This window comes from Rattus norvegicus, chromosome 14 (genome assembly GCF_021556685.1).
Source record: "Rattus norvegicus strain SHRSP/BbbUtx chromosome 14, alternate assembly SHRSP_T2T, whole genome shotgun sequence".
Classification (NCBI taxonomy): Eukaryota; Metazoa; Chordata; class Mammalia; order Rodentia; family Muridae; genus Rattus; species Rattus norvegicus.
Genome location: NC_141547.1, coordinates 6,717,164 through 6,732,190, shown reverse-complemented (window position 1 = coordinate 6,732,190; position 15,027 = coordinate 6,717,164). Strand labels below are relative to the sequence as shown.

At 42.2% G+C, this 15,027-nt stretch overlaps 1 protein-coding gene across 12 annotated transcripts in view; it reads right to left on the bottom strand.

Annotated features, from left to right (window-relative positions):
• Window positions 1-15,027, bottom strand: part of Mapk10 (mitogen activated protein kinase 10) — a 276,187-nt gene that overhangs the window by 13,040 nt on the left and 248,120 nt on the right. For all 12 annotated transcript variants that reach the window (NM_012806.2, NM_001270556.1, NM_001318190.1 and 9 more), the window contains 1 exon segment: window positions 1,170-1,233. In NM_012806.2, the coding sequence (NP_036938.2) occupies window positions 1,170-1,233 (64 nt within the window).

The following is a 15,027-nucleotide window of genomic DNA, read 5'->3' as shown; positions in this document are numbered from 1 at the left end:
CCATTTTATTTTCTTGTCGCTGGATTTAGCTAAACATCATTCATTCCCACTCTTAACCAAACATCATTCATTCCCACTCTTAACTAAACATCATTCATTCCCACTTTTAACTAAACATCATTTAATCCCACCTATTGCTTATGTCCACTGAGCAGTGGACTCTCTTTGTGACATCCTTGGCTTATTTCTAACGTTTCACTTTTCCTTGCATCTTCTCCTTTTCCCAGCTTGTAGGATACATTCTTTAAAAGTCACTCAAACTGTCCTTACTTTTATGTTTCTGTTCATTTTAACTTGATCGTGTGACACCATCTGTATTTGAATTCTTTAAATTTGTTCTTCTGTGTATTTAATTGAATTAGTCTAACAATTCTTTGTAGGTTTAATTCGTTTCTCTATTTTGTTTGAGCGTAAGTATAATTTTGAAGCTATAGTATGAGTTTGGATAAATTTTACTGAAAAGAAAAACAGATCGATGTACTGACTAATTTATTTTTATTGAGAGGAAGAATGAGCTTTTTGGGGTCACATGTATTCTACCTAAACTCTCAAATTTTTAAGTTGTGTAAATTTATATGCTAACTATAATTAATTTAAAATTTTAAAAGTACATTTCAAACTTAATTTTAAATTACATTTTGTTTATTCAGGAGAGGGGAGGCATGGTCAAGGAACAACTTCTAGAAGTAGGTTCTCTCCTTCCACATGTGGGTTCAGGGTTAAATGGGGGTTTGGAGGAATAGAATTCTCCCTGAAGATCTATCAGTGTAGCCCTCACACTTAATTTTAATTTTACAGAGCAACACAGGACTTCGATTTGTAAGTATTCGAATGGAGTTTCACCCCATGACAAACGCTCTGGCTATCAATTTTACAAAGGTTTTCATAATTAATTCTTTTTATTTTTAAGCAAATATAGCATTTCTATTAACATAAATGCAGATAAGCTTTGGGAAAATTCAAAATAGGTTCCCATTAATCTCAGACCACATATATATATATGTATATATATATATATACATATATACATATATAAAATAAATGGTAGGATCGTTTCTATATTCTGAGCTCCAGTCAAGCAAATGTACATATTAGCATAGCACAGTAGGACCATTTCTGTATTCTGCATTCCAGTCAAGCAAGTGCACATATTATCATGGCGCGGTCACCTTTCCATTCTTCGATGGTGTGCTCCCTTTCATCCAATTGCTTGTCATATATCTGAGGCGGAGGCTGCAGAACGAAAACAAACATTGCTTTACGACACTCCATCCAAACACGGTTGCACTCTGATGACTTGTGGACCCGCCTTGCCACTCACTGGTCCTGGTGGTGACCACAGCCTTATATAAGTTTGGGAGATTATAGGACCTCAACAGGTAAATCCCCCCTCCTCCAATCCCGTGGAAGGATTTACTCATAGCCGGCTTTCTAATAAGACTGCAGAACTCACACCCTGAAATCTCATTTTCCAGCATCATCTTCGTCAGGATCCCCACAGAGGGACAAGCGGCTAGACTACACATTGTGTTCAAAGAACCAGAGTTATGTTCTCTGCTCACATGGCCTGTGCCCAAACTCTCTCACATCCGTAGACCTTTGTTTCATTTGCAACCTATTCTAAAGACTCACTGCTGCTCAGTGAAATATAGCATGAGTCCATACTGCAAAGAAAAATTCAGATTAAATTAACCTTTCACTTCCTTGAAACATTTTAACATGCTTTAGACATAGCTTGACACCCGGTGTTGAAATGGTTTTACTCTGTCCCTCCAGGCAGAAGCGATTTCCAGTTTACTTAGAAGGTGGTCACCATGACCCCTGAATAACCCCTGGGTTGCATTCTCTGAGAAGGATATTTCCACTTGATTTAATACAGTGACAATTCTTCCTATCTGGAGATCACACATGACAGGCAGGTTTCCACAAAGCCCCACGCCTCCCCGGATGGCAGTTTCCATACAGACATCTGAGCTTTTGTTTCTAAAACATGACTTTGTTGGAGTCTGCTGTATTAGCTAGAGAGCTCTGGCTTAAGCGACACAGAAAAGGCAAGCAAACCTTGGAAGAGCACATCATCGGCAGAAGGTGGAAGGATGGTGAGCAGGAGGAACAGACAGGTACCGGCAGGAATTACAGTGTTTCTGTTAGCACGAGAGGAGGAAATCTAGAGTCTGTCCTTGACCAGTACTCTAAAAGCGATGGCTTTTTTTCATTTGTTTTGGGGTTTTTTGTTTGTTTGTTTTTGTTGTTGTTTTGTTTTGTTTTGAGAAACTTGAAGAGTTACACAATCAGAGGAAATCACACCCATTAGAAGGTGGATTTAAAAGGGGGGGGTGCTCTGTTAAGGAAGGCTTTTATGACGACTTTCGCACACACTTGCTTCTGTGAAGGTTTAGTGGCCCTTGAGACACCACCAGAGCCAGAGTGGGCCTTTGTGGTTGTTTCGTTCAGAGTCTCCGAAAGCCTGATAAGAGAAACAAATATTCACACTAGCCCTGGAATTGTAGGGACGCTCCCGACCCACAAAAGCAGGCTGCCAAGGCAACTGAAGATTTTGTCCAAGAAAGAGAAGGCAAGCTAGTATTAAGAAGATCCGTCAGAGCCGGCATTCATCTAGCACCCGGGACTGCTACTGGGTAAGCGGATTTATCAACTTCTGCTATCCTGTTACTCAGATAGAGCCAGGAGAATGGTGCTGCTCAGTGGTCAGAACACTGCGGCCTGGGCTCCATCCCAGATCGCTAGGGAGCACCCCTAGATGCTGTTGGCCATACAAAGTCAAAAGACTAGACAATCAAGCCCTGAAGTGATACCTGACTGAGGAAAGATCTTCTCCTTCAAACTCTAAAGAGCTTCCAAGTAATAGGAATACATCAATTTAGTGCAAAAATGGGTAAAATTGGAGCTATTTTTGAATATTGATGAGACTATTCTTAAAGTAAACTACGCAACGCAAAGTCTGGATTTGAAGAGGTATTTCGCCACGTGGCACACTGTCTGCGGCTGTGCCTCTCCCCTGCAATGTCTGAAGCTGTATTAGGTCCCTCTTCAAGCCCGAAGCCCGTAAGAGCATGCGCAAAGGTTTGGCGCCAGGAGAGTTCTGTGCTCGCCGGGCAGCTTTAGTCCTTTAAGAAAAGACTGAGCTCAGAATGCTGTGTGACCGGATCTCCCACAGATGAGATTTTTCTATTCAAGTTTCAAAATTGAACATGACTTAAGAGAATAGTTCCTGCCAAAGTTCATAAATGCCATTTTCCGCAACAAAGCTATTTTGAGGAGACTTTCCTTGGAGCCTCAGCAGGCAGATGTTGCTGGTGTCCAAAGAATTAAGCACAGATTCTAACCACAAACTACAAAGAGTAGCGAAATGCTAAGTCAGGGATTTTTGCTTTCAATAAACCAACAGGGGTGTTTTAAGCACTTCTGTGTTTATAGTTACCATTCTGACATGAGTTCCCGGGTGTTTTGTTTTGTTTTTAAAGAGTTCTGTTGGGTTTTTGTTTTGATTTGAGGTTTTCCCGAAGAGAGGAAACTAATGTTGCCTACAGTGGAAGGGTGCATTCAGATAAACACATTGCCTAAATGTCAGTATAAAAGAGTTCTTGGCCAATAATCGAAAGAGAGTAATGCCAAACATACACACTCATACACCGGTCCTCCAGAAGCAGTCATTAACACGTGATGCTTCATAGAAGCCCTCCCTGCCTTCACGTGTGGAGGAAATGTTTGCTGTTCTGGTTAGTGAGTTATTCTCTTTCCCTTCCTCAGGAAGTGGAAAGGATTTTCCTTTGGTAGGTAAACTCCTAAAATGTAAAGAAATTAGGAAGAAGAGTAAAGAAACATGGGTGTGTTGTGGAGAGTTACAGCTTCACTGTAAATATTATCATTCATTTATTAATCTCTTAAGTTCATTTATTCAATAAAAACTTAGGCTGCATGATGGTTGGTGCTAGGCTGTGGAATCACCTGGGGTGATGGGCATCGTGCCCTTCCATAGGGAATTTTCTTGAGGAGAAAGACCCATCTTAATTGTCGGTAGGACCCTCCCCTGGGAGGGGATTCTGGCCCACATCAAATGAAGAATGAAAGCTGCAATTAGCATGCATCCGTTGACCCTGTTCCTGAGGGCGCTAATACGGTAACAGACTTCTCCAAGCTTCTTGTACCTTGGCCTTCAACTGGGATGGCCTATGCCCTTGAACTAGAAGCCAAAATAAAGACTTAAGTGGCTCCTGTCACAATATTTTATCATACCAACAAGACACAAGAAACCAAGGCTGATACTGAGCATCTATTATGCCTAAGAATGAGATTTCAAAATTGAATAATTTGATGACCAAACTCAACATGCTCACATTTAGAGAGTTTTCCAGCCTTCGAAACCGCTACCATGTACAGAAAGATATTGTTAAATATGCAACAGCATCTAAAATGTTGCAAATTATACTAAAGTATCTTCAGCACCAACACTGAACATGGGTAACAGGAAAAGTATACAATGTAATCGTCTCACTTATACTCTGTCCATTATCTTTGAGAGGTTAATGACTGGATATTACTATTATCTAGGTTAAGGCACTTTTATTTCCTGAGAAGCCATAATTATCTAGACCATCTATACACACCTTAACAGTCCTCAGAATAGAAAAACTGCAGTGAATTTTCAAATACATAACTTAAAGTTACATGACTAATAAATGATACAATTTTATCCAAAAAAAAAGAACAATTACTTTTGGTAAAGAATTATCCAGGTCAAATGGAATTTATTCTAAAATAAATTATATTTTAAAAGAGCATAGATGCATAGTCAACAAAATGACCACATTTCCCGCTTTGCCAAAAAACAAACAATGCCCCCTTGATGTTCATCGCCTCTTTGGTTATTAATAAGCGTTCCTACCTTCACTGTGCTAAGTACAATGATTTGGAAGGTAAACTGGGGTGTTGCAGATGCTGTGTTAGAGATCTGATGGATATAATTTCATGACGAATTGACGAATAAGTGATTTGCATTTCAATGTTTTTCCATAACTCAAGTTTAAACTACTGCAGCTGTAAGTTTTGCTTCTCCAGGATGATGTCAACATTTTCTTCCAATCTTTCAACTTTCCGGATGTAAAACTCAGGGTTGGAGAAGTATCGGAATCAGTGGTTCAGAGAGATGACTGCTCTTCCACAGGACTCAAGTTCAGTTCCCAGCACCATGGCAGATGGCTCAGGATCACCTCTGACTCTGTCTCCAGGGGATCTAACATCTGCTCTGGCCCCATGGACACCCATAAGCACATGTCATACAGATACATATGTACATGAAGGGAAATAGATCTTTAGTTTTTTTTAAAACGTAAGATTGGCTCTTGGAAGAAACTGTATAGAAGAGTGCAAGTCTCTACACACATCAAGGGTTGAGGAGCACAGCCCTGGTTATCAATCTGTGGTAAACTTGCTGGTGGGAATCACTTCTTATCAAAGGAACTCCTTAACTACTACCTTCTCATTGTCTAGCTGATCACTACAAGCTGAAAAGTGTTCTCTCTCTTTTCACTTAATTGTATACCACATATTTAATTAAAACATCTCTACTAAACTTCAGGTGTCAACTCATTCTATCCTTACTCTTCTAAATTATGCTGTTTTGGCAGTTTCATGTAAGTTACAGAAGATAGTTTATGGTGTGTCCAGTGCCACCTTGGGTCAATTTGTAAAGGAAAATACAGAAACAAAGAAGAAACACAACAAAAAAAGTCATTTTTTTTCCTGATCGGAGAAATAATTAAGACAAAACTATGGATAAACTTTACAGTTTCTCAGAGGAAAAGACAGGGCGAATGAATTCTTATGAGTTCCAGAAGTAGTAAATTGGGTAATTTAACACTTTCAAACTACTTTAATTAAAGACAAGTTTGAGCCTGTGACTCTAATTTCTATCCCAATGTTGTGTTAGTTCCCGTGTGTAACTATATCTGGAAACCATCAAACACCAGTCAGCACTTATATTCCTAATATTTCTGGCAAAATATTTTGGACATCCATACTTCTACACTGACTCTCCAACCAGATGAGAAACAGAAATGAGGAACGTATGCTGAGCAAACTTGTTCCTGGAGTTTGTATCTTCTTCCCCGGCAGTCACGTTCTGACCTATACAACAGCCCTCTTCTCCCAGTGCTTGCCTTCTTGTCCTAATTGATCTTCTCCAGCTTCCTTTGTACTGTCGACTTTTCAAGCATGTCAATGAAAGATTTATAGCACCACAATGGTGTGTGCATTCTTTATTAAACCAAGAGCTAACCCACAGTAAAAGATATCCTACCAAGTTAAAAACAAGTTTGTTTATTGCTAAAAATGCATGTCTTGTTGAAAGACTTTAACCAAGAAGGTTATTTTAAATGCAAAATTGGATAGATTACCAAATACATCTAAGGAAATTTCCAACTTTAAATGTAATCTATTCATACAAGATTGACACTTTAAGAAGAGTTGAAATTTGTAATGAACAAAATGTTTTTAAAATGTCTCTTCCTGATCAGGAAAAAAAGGTAGAGTTATTTTTAATCTAGCGACATTGGTTCCTATGGCTGGAATTCAGACATACCCTTTAACACACACCTTTACAGACACACTCTTAGCACACAACTTTAATTCCTCCGGCTGGATTACAGACAGGCTTTTAAACTCAAACAATAATAATAAAGTTAGTTTGTAGAAGGAAGCACCTATGTTTAAAAGTAATGTTCAGGGCCGGGGAGATGGCTCAGCGGTTAAGAGCACTGACTGCTCTTCCAGAGGTCCTGAGTTCAATTCCCAGCATCTACACGGTGGCTCACAACCATCTGTAATGGGATCCGATGCCCTCTTCTGGTGTGTCTGAAAGACAGCAACAGTGTACTCGTATACATAAAATAAATCTTTAAAAAATAAAATAAAATAAAAATAATGTCCAGTTCAGTGGCAGACAAAGTGATGAACCCGAGAAAGACTTGACAGAGTAGGATATGTCCAACTCTCATGAGAAGAGAGAGGAAAGGGAAGTTACCCAAGAGAGAGCAGGCAGAGAGAAAGGAAGGAGGCAGCTTTACAGAGATGGTTTGAAGAGAAAAAAAGCTAGACACAGGTGAAAATAAAAGGAGCCAGAAAATGAGAAGTCAGCAGGTCAGAATAGATTGCTAGAGTTGATTTGATGCCAAACAGAGGAATTCAGAAGAGGCCAGGAGAGAAGCCAGATTGAATCAATTAGCTTGAAAGGGAGCTTGAGCCAAAACAGCTGAGTCAAACCAGCCAGTCTGTGTTCAGAAAGAACTAGGAAGGGTGCGCTTATTCAGCAGTTAAGTCTCAGAGGCTGAAAACATTCTAGGCCTAGATTCGATTGTAGGGAGACTAGAAGCTTCCAGGACTAGGCCTAGGTTAGGAGACGGAAGCAGTGAGCCATGGAGACAACTACATTGAAAGAGTCAGAGTTGGGGTCAATCTGGAGCCAGTTGGAAAATTCCCACCACAGGCCTCCAAGCACAAGGATCCCTCCCTTCCAAGAAGAAAAGGGCTGGTTTAGTTCCCGGAACAGCTGTAAGCCAAGCTGTCACACAAAGCTACCTGTGACGTCCAACCAACCACCTCTTGGGAAAGTATTGAACGGTAGACTAAGTTGATCTGAAAGCTGTTTCACTCCACCAAATGCACATAGTACCCTGCCTAGTTACCATTATTTGAATTCTGCCCCAATTGTTTGATTTCTGCCCCAATTGTTTGCAAGGTATATAACTCTCTGTTAGAGTCTACTGAGGGTTGTCTCCCCTTGAAGCGGGAGGATCCCAACATGTCGGAATTAAACTCCTCTTGCTTTTACATCAATCACTGCCTCTGTGAGTCTCGTTCAAGAGATCCTGGAAGAGGTTTAACTTGGATCTCACAACCTCAGGCAAATAAAAGTTGCTTTTTCAAACAAATACACACATTAAGTCATAGGCAGCACTAGATCATATGGGCATCCGTGTTTTCATCCTCTCCTCAGGCCATTATCACATTTTAGAACATTCTTCCCACAAAACCAATCTCCAGATATTGAAATAAATCACTAATTCCTCAAAAGCACAGACACTAAAATTATGGCTACAAGACATGTGCATAACAGAAGTTTCGATAGAAAGACAAACAAACAAACAAAAAACAACAATATCCTGTTAGCTACTCCCCAAAGAAACAGAGAACTGTCTAACAAATGACTCAGAATGATTATTTTAATAGTCTAAAAGTTTCTTAAAAGCACACAAATTATGGAATAAGAACATAGTTAATGATTGAACTAGAAATCCAAGGCAGTGGCACTTTTGGAAGGTCTGACCTTGTTAGAATAGATGTGACCTTGTTAGAGGACGTGTCACTGTGGGTTACTCCTCAAAAAAAAGTTACTATCAGCTCAAAGCACCCTGACATAACTATGAAGTGTTTTCTCAGAGCTTCACGCTGACCAACAAAAACAAAAAATCTGCAGGAGATCCACAAATGTCAACGTGTGAAGGACCACTATAATAAGAAGCCAAATGACCTTGTTTTTGAAGTGGACAAGCTGAACCAGTAGTATGAACCCACTGTGGTGTAATCCCAGCTGTGAGGAAGTGGGAGTGGAATGACTGTGAGTCCCAGGTTAACCTAGACTATGCTGCAAGTCCCAGGTTAGCCTAGGCTATACCGAGAGAGACCATTCTTCAGAAGAGTTCATTTTAAACATTAGAAAAAGGGAGCCCAAATATTTGAAAATACTTAAAGGAATGTTTTCAAGCATCCAAGTGGCCTGTGGAAAATGTTGAGCATCACTTCCACGGCTAATCTTCAACGTCAGCTGGAGAGAGCTGGAGTCTCCCTGAAGCACACATCTGAGCACATGTATATGGATCCCCAGAGAGGTTCAACAGTACAGAGAAGATTCACCTTGAATGTGGCCAGTGGGCTGGGGTCCTACTCCACATAAAAAGGAGAAAGTTAGCCCCCTGCTCTGCATGTGTTTCCTGAGTAAGGGTACAATGTACCTGACTGTTGCGTACCCCACCGCTCTTGACTTGCCCGCTGTGACAGACTGTACCCCTACACACTGAGACAAAGTAAACCCTTCCTCCCTTGAGTGGTTTTGTTTGCCACCTTGTCACAGCAACAGGAAAAGCTACTGATGCGGTCATTACCATAGAAGTGCACATTATAAGCACAGTGGCGCAGGTGCTGTGCTGCACATGCAAACCTTCCAGCCCTTGGACTCTGGAACAGGAGGACTGAGCGTTCAGGACAGCCTGCTTGGCTATATAGGGAGAGCCTGTTTCAAATCATCCACAAGAAGACAGGGAAACAACACAATAAAAACCACAACAAAGAGCAAAAACAACACCCACAGAAACAGCTGTTATGAAAGAGATAAGTCTGGAAGAGAATACGAACTCTTGTACCCGGTAGGTGGAACAACAATTAATAAGCCATATGGAAAACAGCATGGGATGCCTCAAAAAAAAAAAATAAAAGGAAGTAGACCTATCATACATAATCCAGCAATTCCATTATCCAATAAATAGCAAAAGGGAAATTAAATCAGCATATCAAGGAACATCTGAACTCTTATGTTTATTGCAGACTATTCACACAGCCAAAATACAGAATTAGTATAAATAACCATCACAGATGAATGCATGAAGAAGCATTTGATCTACGTATATAGCAGAATGCTACTACGCCTCAAAAAAGTAGAGATATCCTGCCATTTTTAACAACCATGAATTATCCAGAAGAATGGTCAATGAAGTAACTCAGGCAGAGACAAACATGCAATGTGATCTCTCTTATGTGTTGAATTCATAGATGTGAAGAATATGGTGGATGTCAGGGACAGACAGTTGAGAGGGTAGCAGGGTATTGTCAAAGCATATAGAACTTCATAGAGACCAAATTGTGACTACAGTCACCACACACAGTGATGAGAGCACATGGGGTGTTACATTAATGCTCTGTTAACATTTTATAGTAAAGACATATTCCACCCACACAAAGTAGATGTGGAAAACTTTTGTTAATAGGCCAGTGCCTCTAGATTGGGAGTCACAGTGTCCCAACCAATCAGAGGAGCTTTCCTTAAGTGTCTTATCCTGTTCCTAAAGCAAGTCCTGAGAGGGTCAGTGTGAGTGGCCATGTGTAACGGTGCTCTTCAGCCATCATAGAATGGAAATGGATGGCCATGAAGAACAAATGGTGAGGGATGTCCTTTGCAAAGCACCTTTTCATGCCAATGAACAGCTGGGCCATTGGGGAATGAACATTACATGAGAAATGACAACCTCGGGGTCAATTTTCCTTTGAGATGTCTTCTTTGGTTTGGTTTGATTGGTTTGATTGGTTTGATTGGTTGTTGGCACAGGTGTTACAGAGCTAGTGTACCCTGGATAAGAAGGAGCTGAAAGAGAGCAGCACTGAGTGACCCTTGGAAGCTGTAAGTCTTAATGTTGAGATGGATAGGCTGAGAAGAGGAGGAGACTCTGTGTGGACAACTAACTCCTGTAACCGATTTACAGATCTGTAACTCACGGCAGTTGTGCAAAACAATGCGTGAAAAAGGGCCAAGTGGGAGATTCCATCTCATAGAGCTGAAAAGAAAGAGCTAAATGCACAGTCTAAAGAAAGAGTAAAGCCCTGAAGGCACAGTGTGCTGTCTCCATGGACACCAAGAAGAAGAGGTATCACGATAGAAGGACAGATTGTCCTATTGGATGAGGACAGATGTGTGAATGGCCAATTCTCCTCACTTGGTCTTGCCACTTAGGACACCCCTACACTTTTGGAGAAGGTGGTTCCAAAGCCTGAAAACTGAAGCAGAGGATCCATCACTGACCGAGGTCCACTTTACATAGAAGCCCGAGTGTGAAGGTGGATGATGTCATGAAGCTAAGGGCAGAAATACAACTGTCCACAGTTGGTGTTGACTTCTTTCTTTGAATGGAGACCAGATAGAGTATGTTAAAGCACTGATGTTCTGCAGAACCCACCAGAGAGCACTCTGGAGAATGCAGAAACAAACACCAAAATCATCTGCTGCCCTGGTTTGTCTGGGCTTCCCCATACATCACTCTACCATCAGCTTTCTCCTCCACATCCTCATCACTCCGTGCGCATTTCCGACAAGCTGATTTTCACAGAGTGAATTGTTAGCCCCTCTGCGGACCCTCCCATCCAGTTGTACATGTGAACCAAGATCGAACACTCTCTCAGCTGTCAGAGGGGGCAACTCACATCTACTGGAATATAAATTGTATTATCTTTTTGGCCTTTCACCAACTCTGGTTTATGACATGGTTCCTCTCTGTTTAATTTGCTAAATTCAGATTAGATAAAGTTTTATTAGTCAACTCAGCATAGAAGGCACTCAGAAAGGTTAATACTATCTTCGGCTTGATCAGGGCCTCCAGATGCTGTTAATTAGAACCACAGATTCCAGTTCTGCGTCTGCTTCAGGCGAGGGATGGTGACAGTCACGGCACTATGCTGCTGCCACCTTATGGATGTAGAAGAGAGAACACTGCACTGCACGGTAAACCACTGGAGCTTCAGCGTGCTCATTGAAGAGTTCTAATGCAAGCATTCTCGGCCCTAGGTATGCATTCAGACCCTCTGGGAGCATGGAAAACACCAGTGCCCAGGCCCCAGGCTAGAGTGTCTCCTGGAATTGCTCTGTGGTGAGGAACCCTTACAAACTCACCCAATGTACATTGTGCAGCTAAGATTCATAACACTGTTTTCTCATCTCTTACACAGTAGTAAGACCAAGTTCTGTCCTTCTCCTACGTGTCCTTCAGGTGTATGGATGCTAAGGAAACCACGTGACAACTTTTGCTGGATTACATGCCTTGTTGGTAGGTTGAAATGATCTCTGTACATGTGAAAGATCAGGTGGATCTGTTTGCCTGTGATCAAAGGCAGCATTCCAGAAAAGACAGCAATGGGAATCTCTGAGTTACTCCATCACAGATCCCATGAAATGGGCAAAGGAGACATGGTTTGACTGCAGGAATCTGCCCACCAGCGTGCTTGAATGGTGTCCTTGTACAAGCCACTTGGTTTGCAATGAAATCGTTACACGTCTGGCTTTCCCAAAGAGAAAACGAATCCTAAATGCTCACTACAGACACATCCACAATGTTCCGTTGAGAACTTTGTCACCTGAAGGGTTACATACAGAGGGAAAGCAAGCAACCACAGCTGGGACGCATCACAGCACTGAGCGACCCGGCGACCCTTCGGAAGCCAGCGAGGTTCGTTTCAAACACCGTAAGAAGTCAATTAGAAATGCTCTGCAGGTTTGGATGAAGCCACGTTCAGTTTTCCCTGCTTCCTGCAGACATCAGCTCAGAAACGTATTAGACTTTACTATCATTTGGTAACGTCTTAGAAATGGAGGTTGTCTTTACTACTCCATTGAAGCCTTTCTGATTCTTTACCATCCATCTGTTCTTCATGCATTTATCTCACCCATGGGTATGAACCAACTGCCACGTGTTAGTCATCCTGGAATTCTACCTCTCTGAGTTTCAACCTAATTTTTATAGCTCATGAAGGTTATTACACTAAGCTCAGACTCTCCTTTTACTGCATGAGAGACCGCCGGAGCCGAGTTTTTGGATCCCAGCTGTGCATCTGATTCCCATGGTGTGGTGGTCGGAATGAAAATGGCCCTCACGGAGTCATGCTTGAATACTTGAAACTCGGATGGCAGAACTATTTGGGAAAGATTAGAAGGTGCAGCCTTGTTGGAGAAGGTGTGTCAGCAGGAGTGAGTGTCCATGGTTCAAAAGACTCATGCTACCCTCAGTACAATCCCTGTTTCCTGCTTGTGGATCCAATCCAGAACCGAGCTCTCGGTGACTGTCCCAGTGCCATGCCTGACTGCTGTCATTTTCCTCATGTTCAGGATGAGATCCATCCTTCTGGATCTATAAGTCCTAAATAAACTCTTTCTTCTGCAAGTTTCCTTGGTGTTTTAGGTTGGGCTGGGTTCTGTTGGGCTGGGTTCAGTTGGGTTGGTTTGTCTTGGTTCAGTTTAGTTTACTTTGGTTTTTAGAGGCAGTTTTAGAACAGCTCTGGCTGTCCTGGAACTCAGAGTATAGCCCAAGCTGGCCTCAAACTCTGAGGTCCACCCGCCTCTGCTTCCCTAGTGCTGGGATTAAAGGCGTGCCCCACCACACCTGGGCACCTTGGTATTTTTCTACAGCAATAGGAAAGTAACTGTATGTATGTAAACATCTGGAGTTCCTTCCCCACATCTACTCCCAGGATCATCAGTTCTAACCTGTTGCTACAGCTGTATCTTTTTGCCTTCTATCCATCTCTCCTCCGTTGACATTCTGCTTTTAAAGAGAATGACTTGCTGGGAGTTTAAAATGCAATGTTGTTCTCCAGCTTCCTGAGAAATGCTTTCTTTTCACCCGGGAGAGGTTGGAAGATCCCCATAGTCCTTCCTTTTCCAGGTTCTCCTTCCTACCTCCCACCTTCCACCCCTACACCCCTACCTTTTTCATGCTTCTCCATCCAGTTCATCTGAATGTTTGCAATTCTTCAGACTTCCTTCTTATTTTGGAATGAGTGTACATGCCCTGAATTCTGCCTGCCTTCTCTACTTCAATTCCTCCTTTATCCTTCATGCTTCTTGTCTTAGTCAGAGTTTCTTTTCCTGCACAAACCTCATGGCCAAGAAGCAAGTCGGGGAGGAAAGGGTTTATTCAGCTCACACTTTCATGCTGTTCATCACCAAAGGAAGTCAGGACTGGAACTCAAGCAGCTCAGGAAGCAGGAGCTGATGCAGAGACCATGGAGGGTTGTTTCTTACTGGCTCGCTTCCCCTGGCTTGCTCAGCTTGCTTTCTTATAGAACCCAGGACCACCAGCCCAGGGATGGCACCACCCACAATGCGCTGGGTCCTTCCTGCTTGATCACTAATTGAGAAAATGCCTTACAGCTGGATCTCATGGAGGCATTTCCTCAAGGGAGGCTCCTTTCTCTGTGATAACTCCAGCTTCTGTCAAGTTGACACACAAAACCAGCTAGTACACTTCTACTTAGAGATTAGTCCCTCTACTGGCCTCTTCTAACACACACTGTTAAACTGAGTGACTTTCTGTGCAATTCCATTACTTTGTGTTTAAAATTTGAATTATTTTCCACTCAGCACTTACTGTCTCTTCAGTATATTGTGGCACAAACAACAGGAGAAAGTGACTGCCCCTTCGTTCAGCTTTGTCCACTGCTGTGTAGATCTGCACAACTCGTAGAACAGACAGTCGACAAGCAGGAGCAATTCCTGTGCTCAGGACATATACATACAACCTTAGGGGGGAAAACTGTCAGTGAGAAAAGCTAAATGAGCGGTGCTGCCTCAGCCCTCCATGTGCTGAACACAAAGAGAGCCCCGCTTCACGTGGACACATCAGCCACATTTTTGTCCAGGCTTGGCATCCATTAAGATCTGTGAGCCTCTGGCCTTAAAGTTGTTAATGTAAACTGTTCACTTCAACAAATATTTCTTCCCTGACAACTAAGATCCAAACTGTGTTATAAGTACCTGGACAATGCCCCAAAGGTCAGCGTTATCTCTCTGTGTTGGTGTTTAGTTCTCTGTATAGGATCAACTGCAGAGAGAGAGGAAGCCCTGAGAGATCGAGGTCCTGGGTGACCTTGTCCTATTGACAGCAGTGTGGCCAGCCAAGGACTGGAATGCCTCAGCCCCAGAGGAATGGCAAAGCCTCCCCAGGTGAGGCTCAGCAGGATAGCAAAACCTTCTGCTTTGGTCCAAGTGCAAACAGTTGATCAGTGCTGTGGTAAGTAATGACTGTAACTTCCTCCTCCCTGTTACAGCCTGAAACTACCCATCTATTATGACGGCTAGTTCTATGTCAACTTGACACAGCTAGAGTTATTGGGAGTGGAGGGAGCCTCGATAGGGAAAATGACTTTAAGATTCATCTGTAGAGCATTTTCTTAATTATTAATTAATGGGGGAGG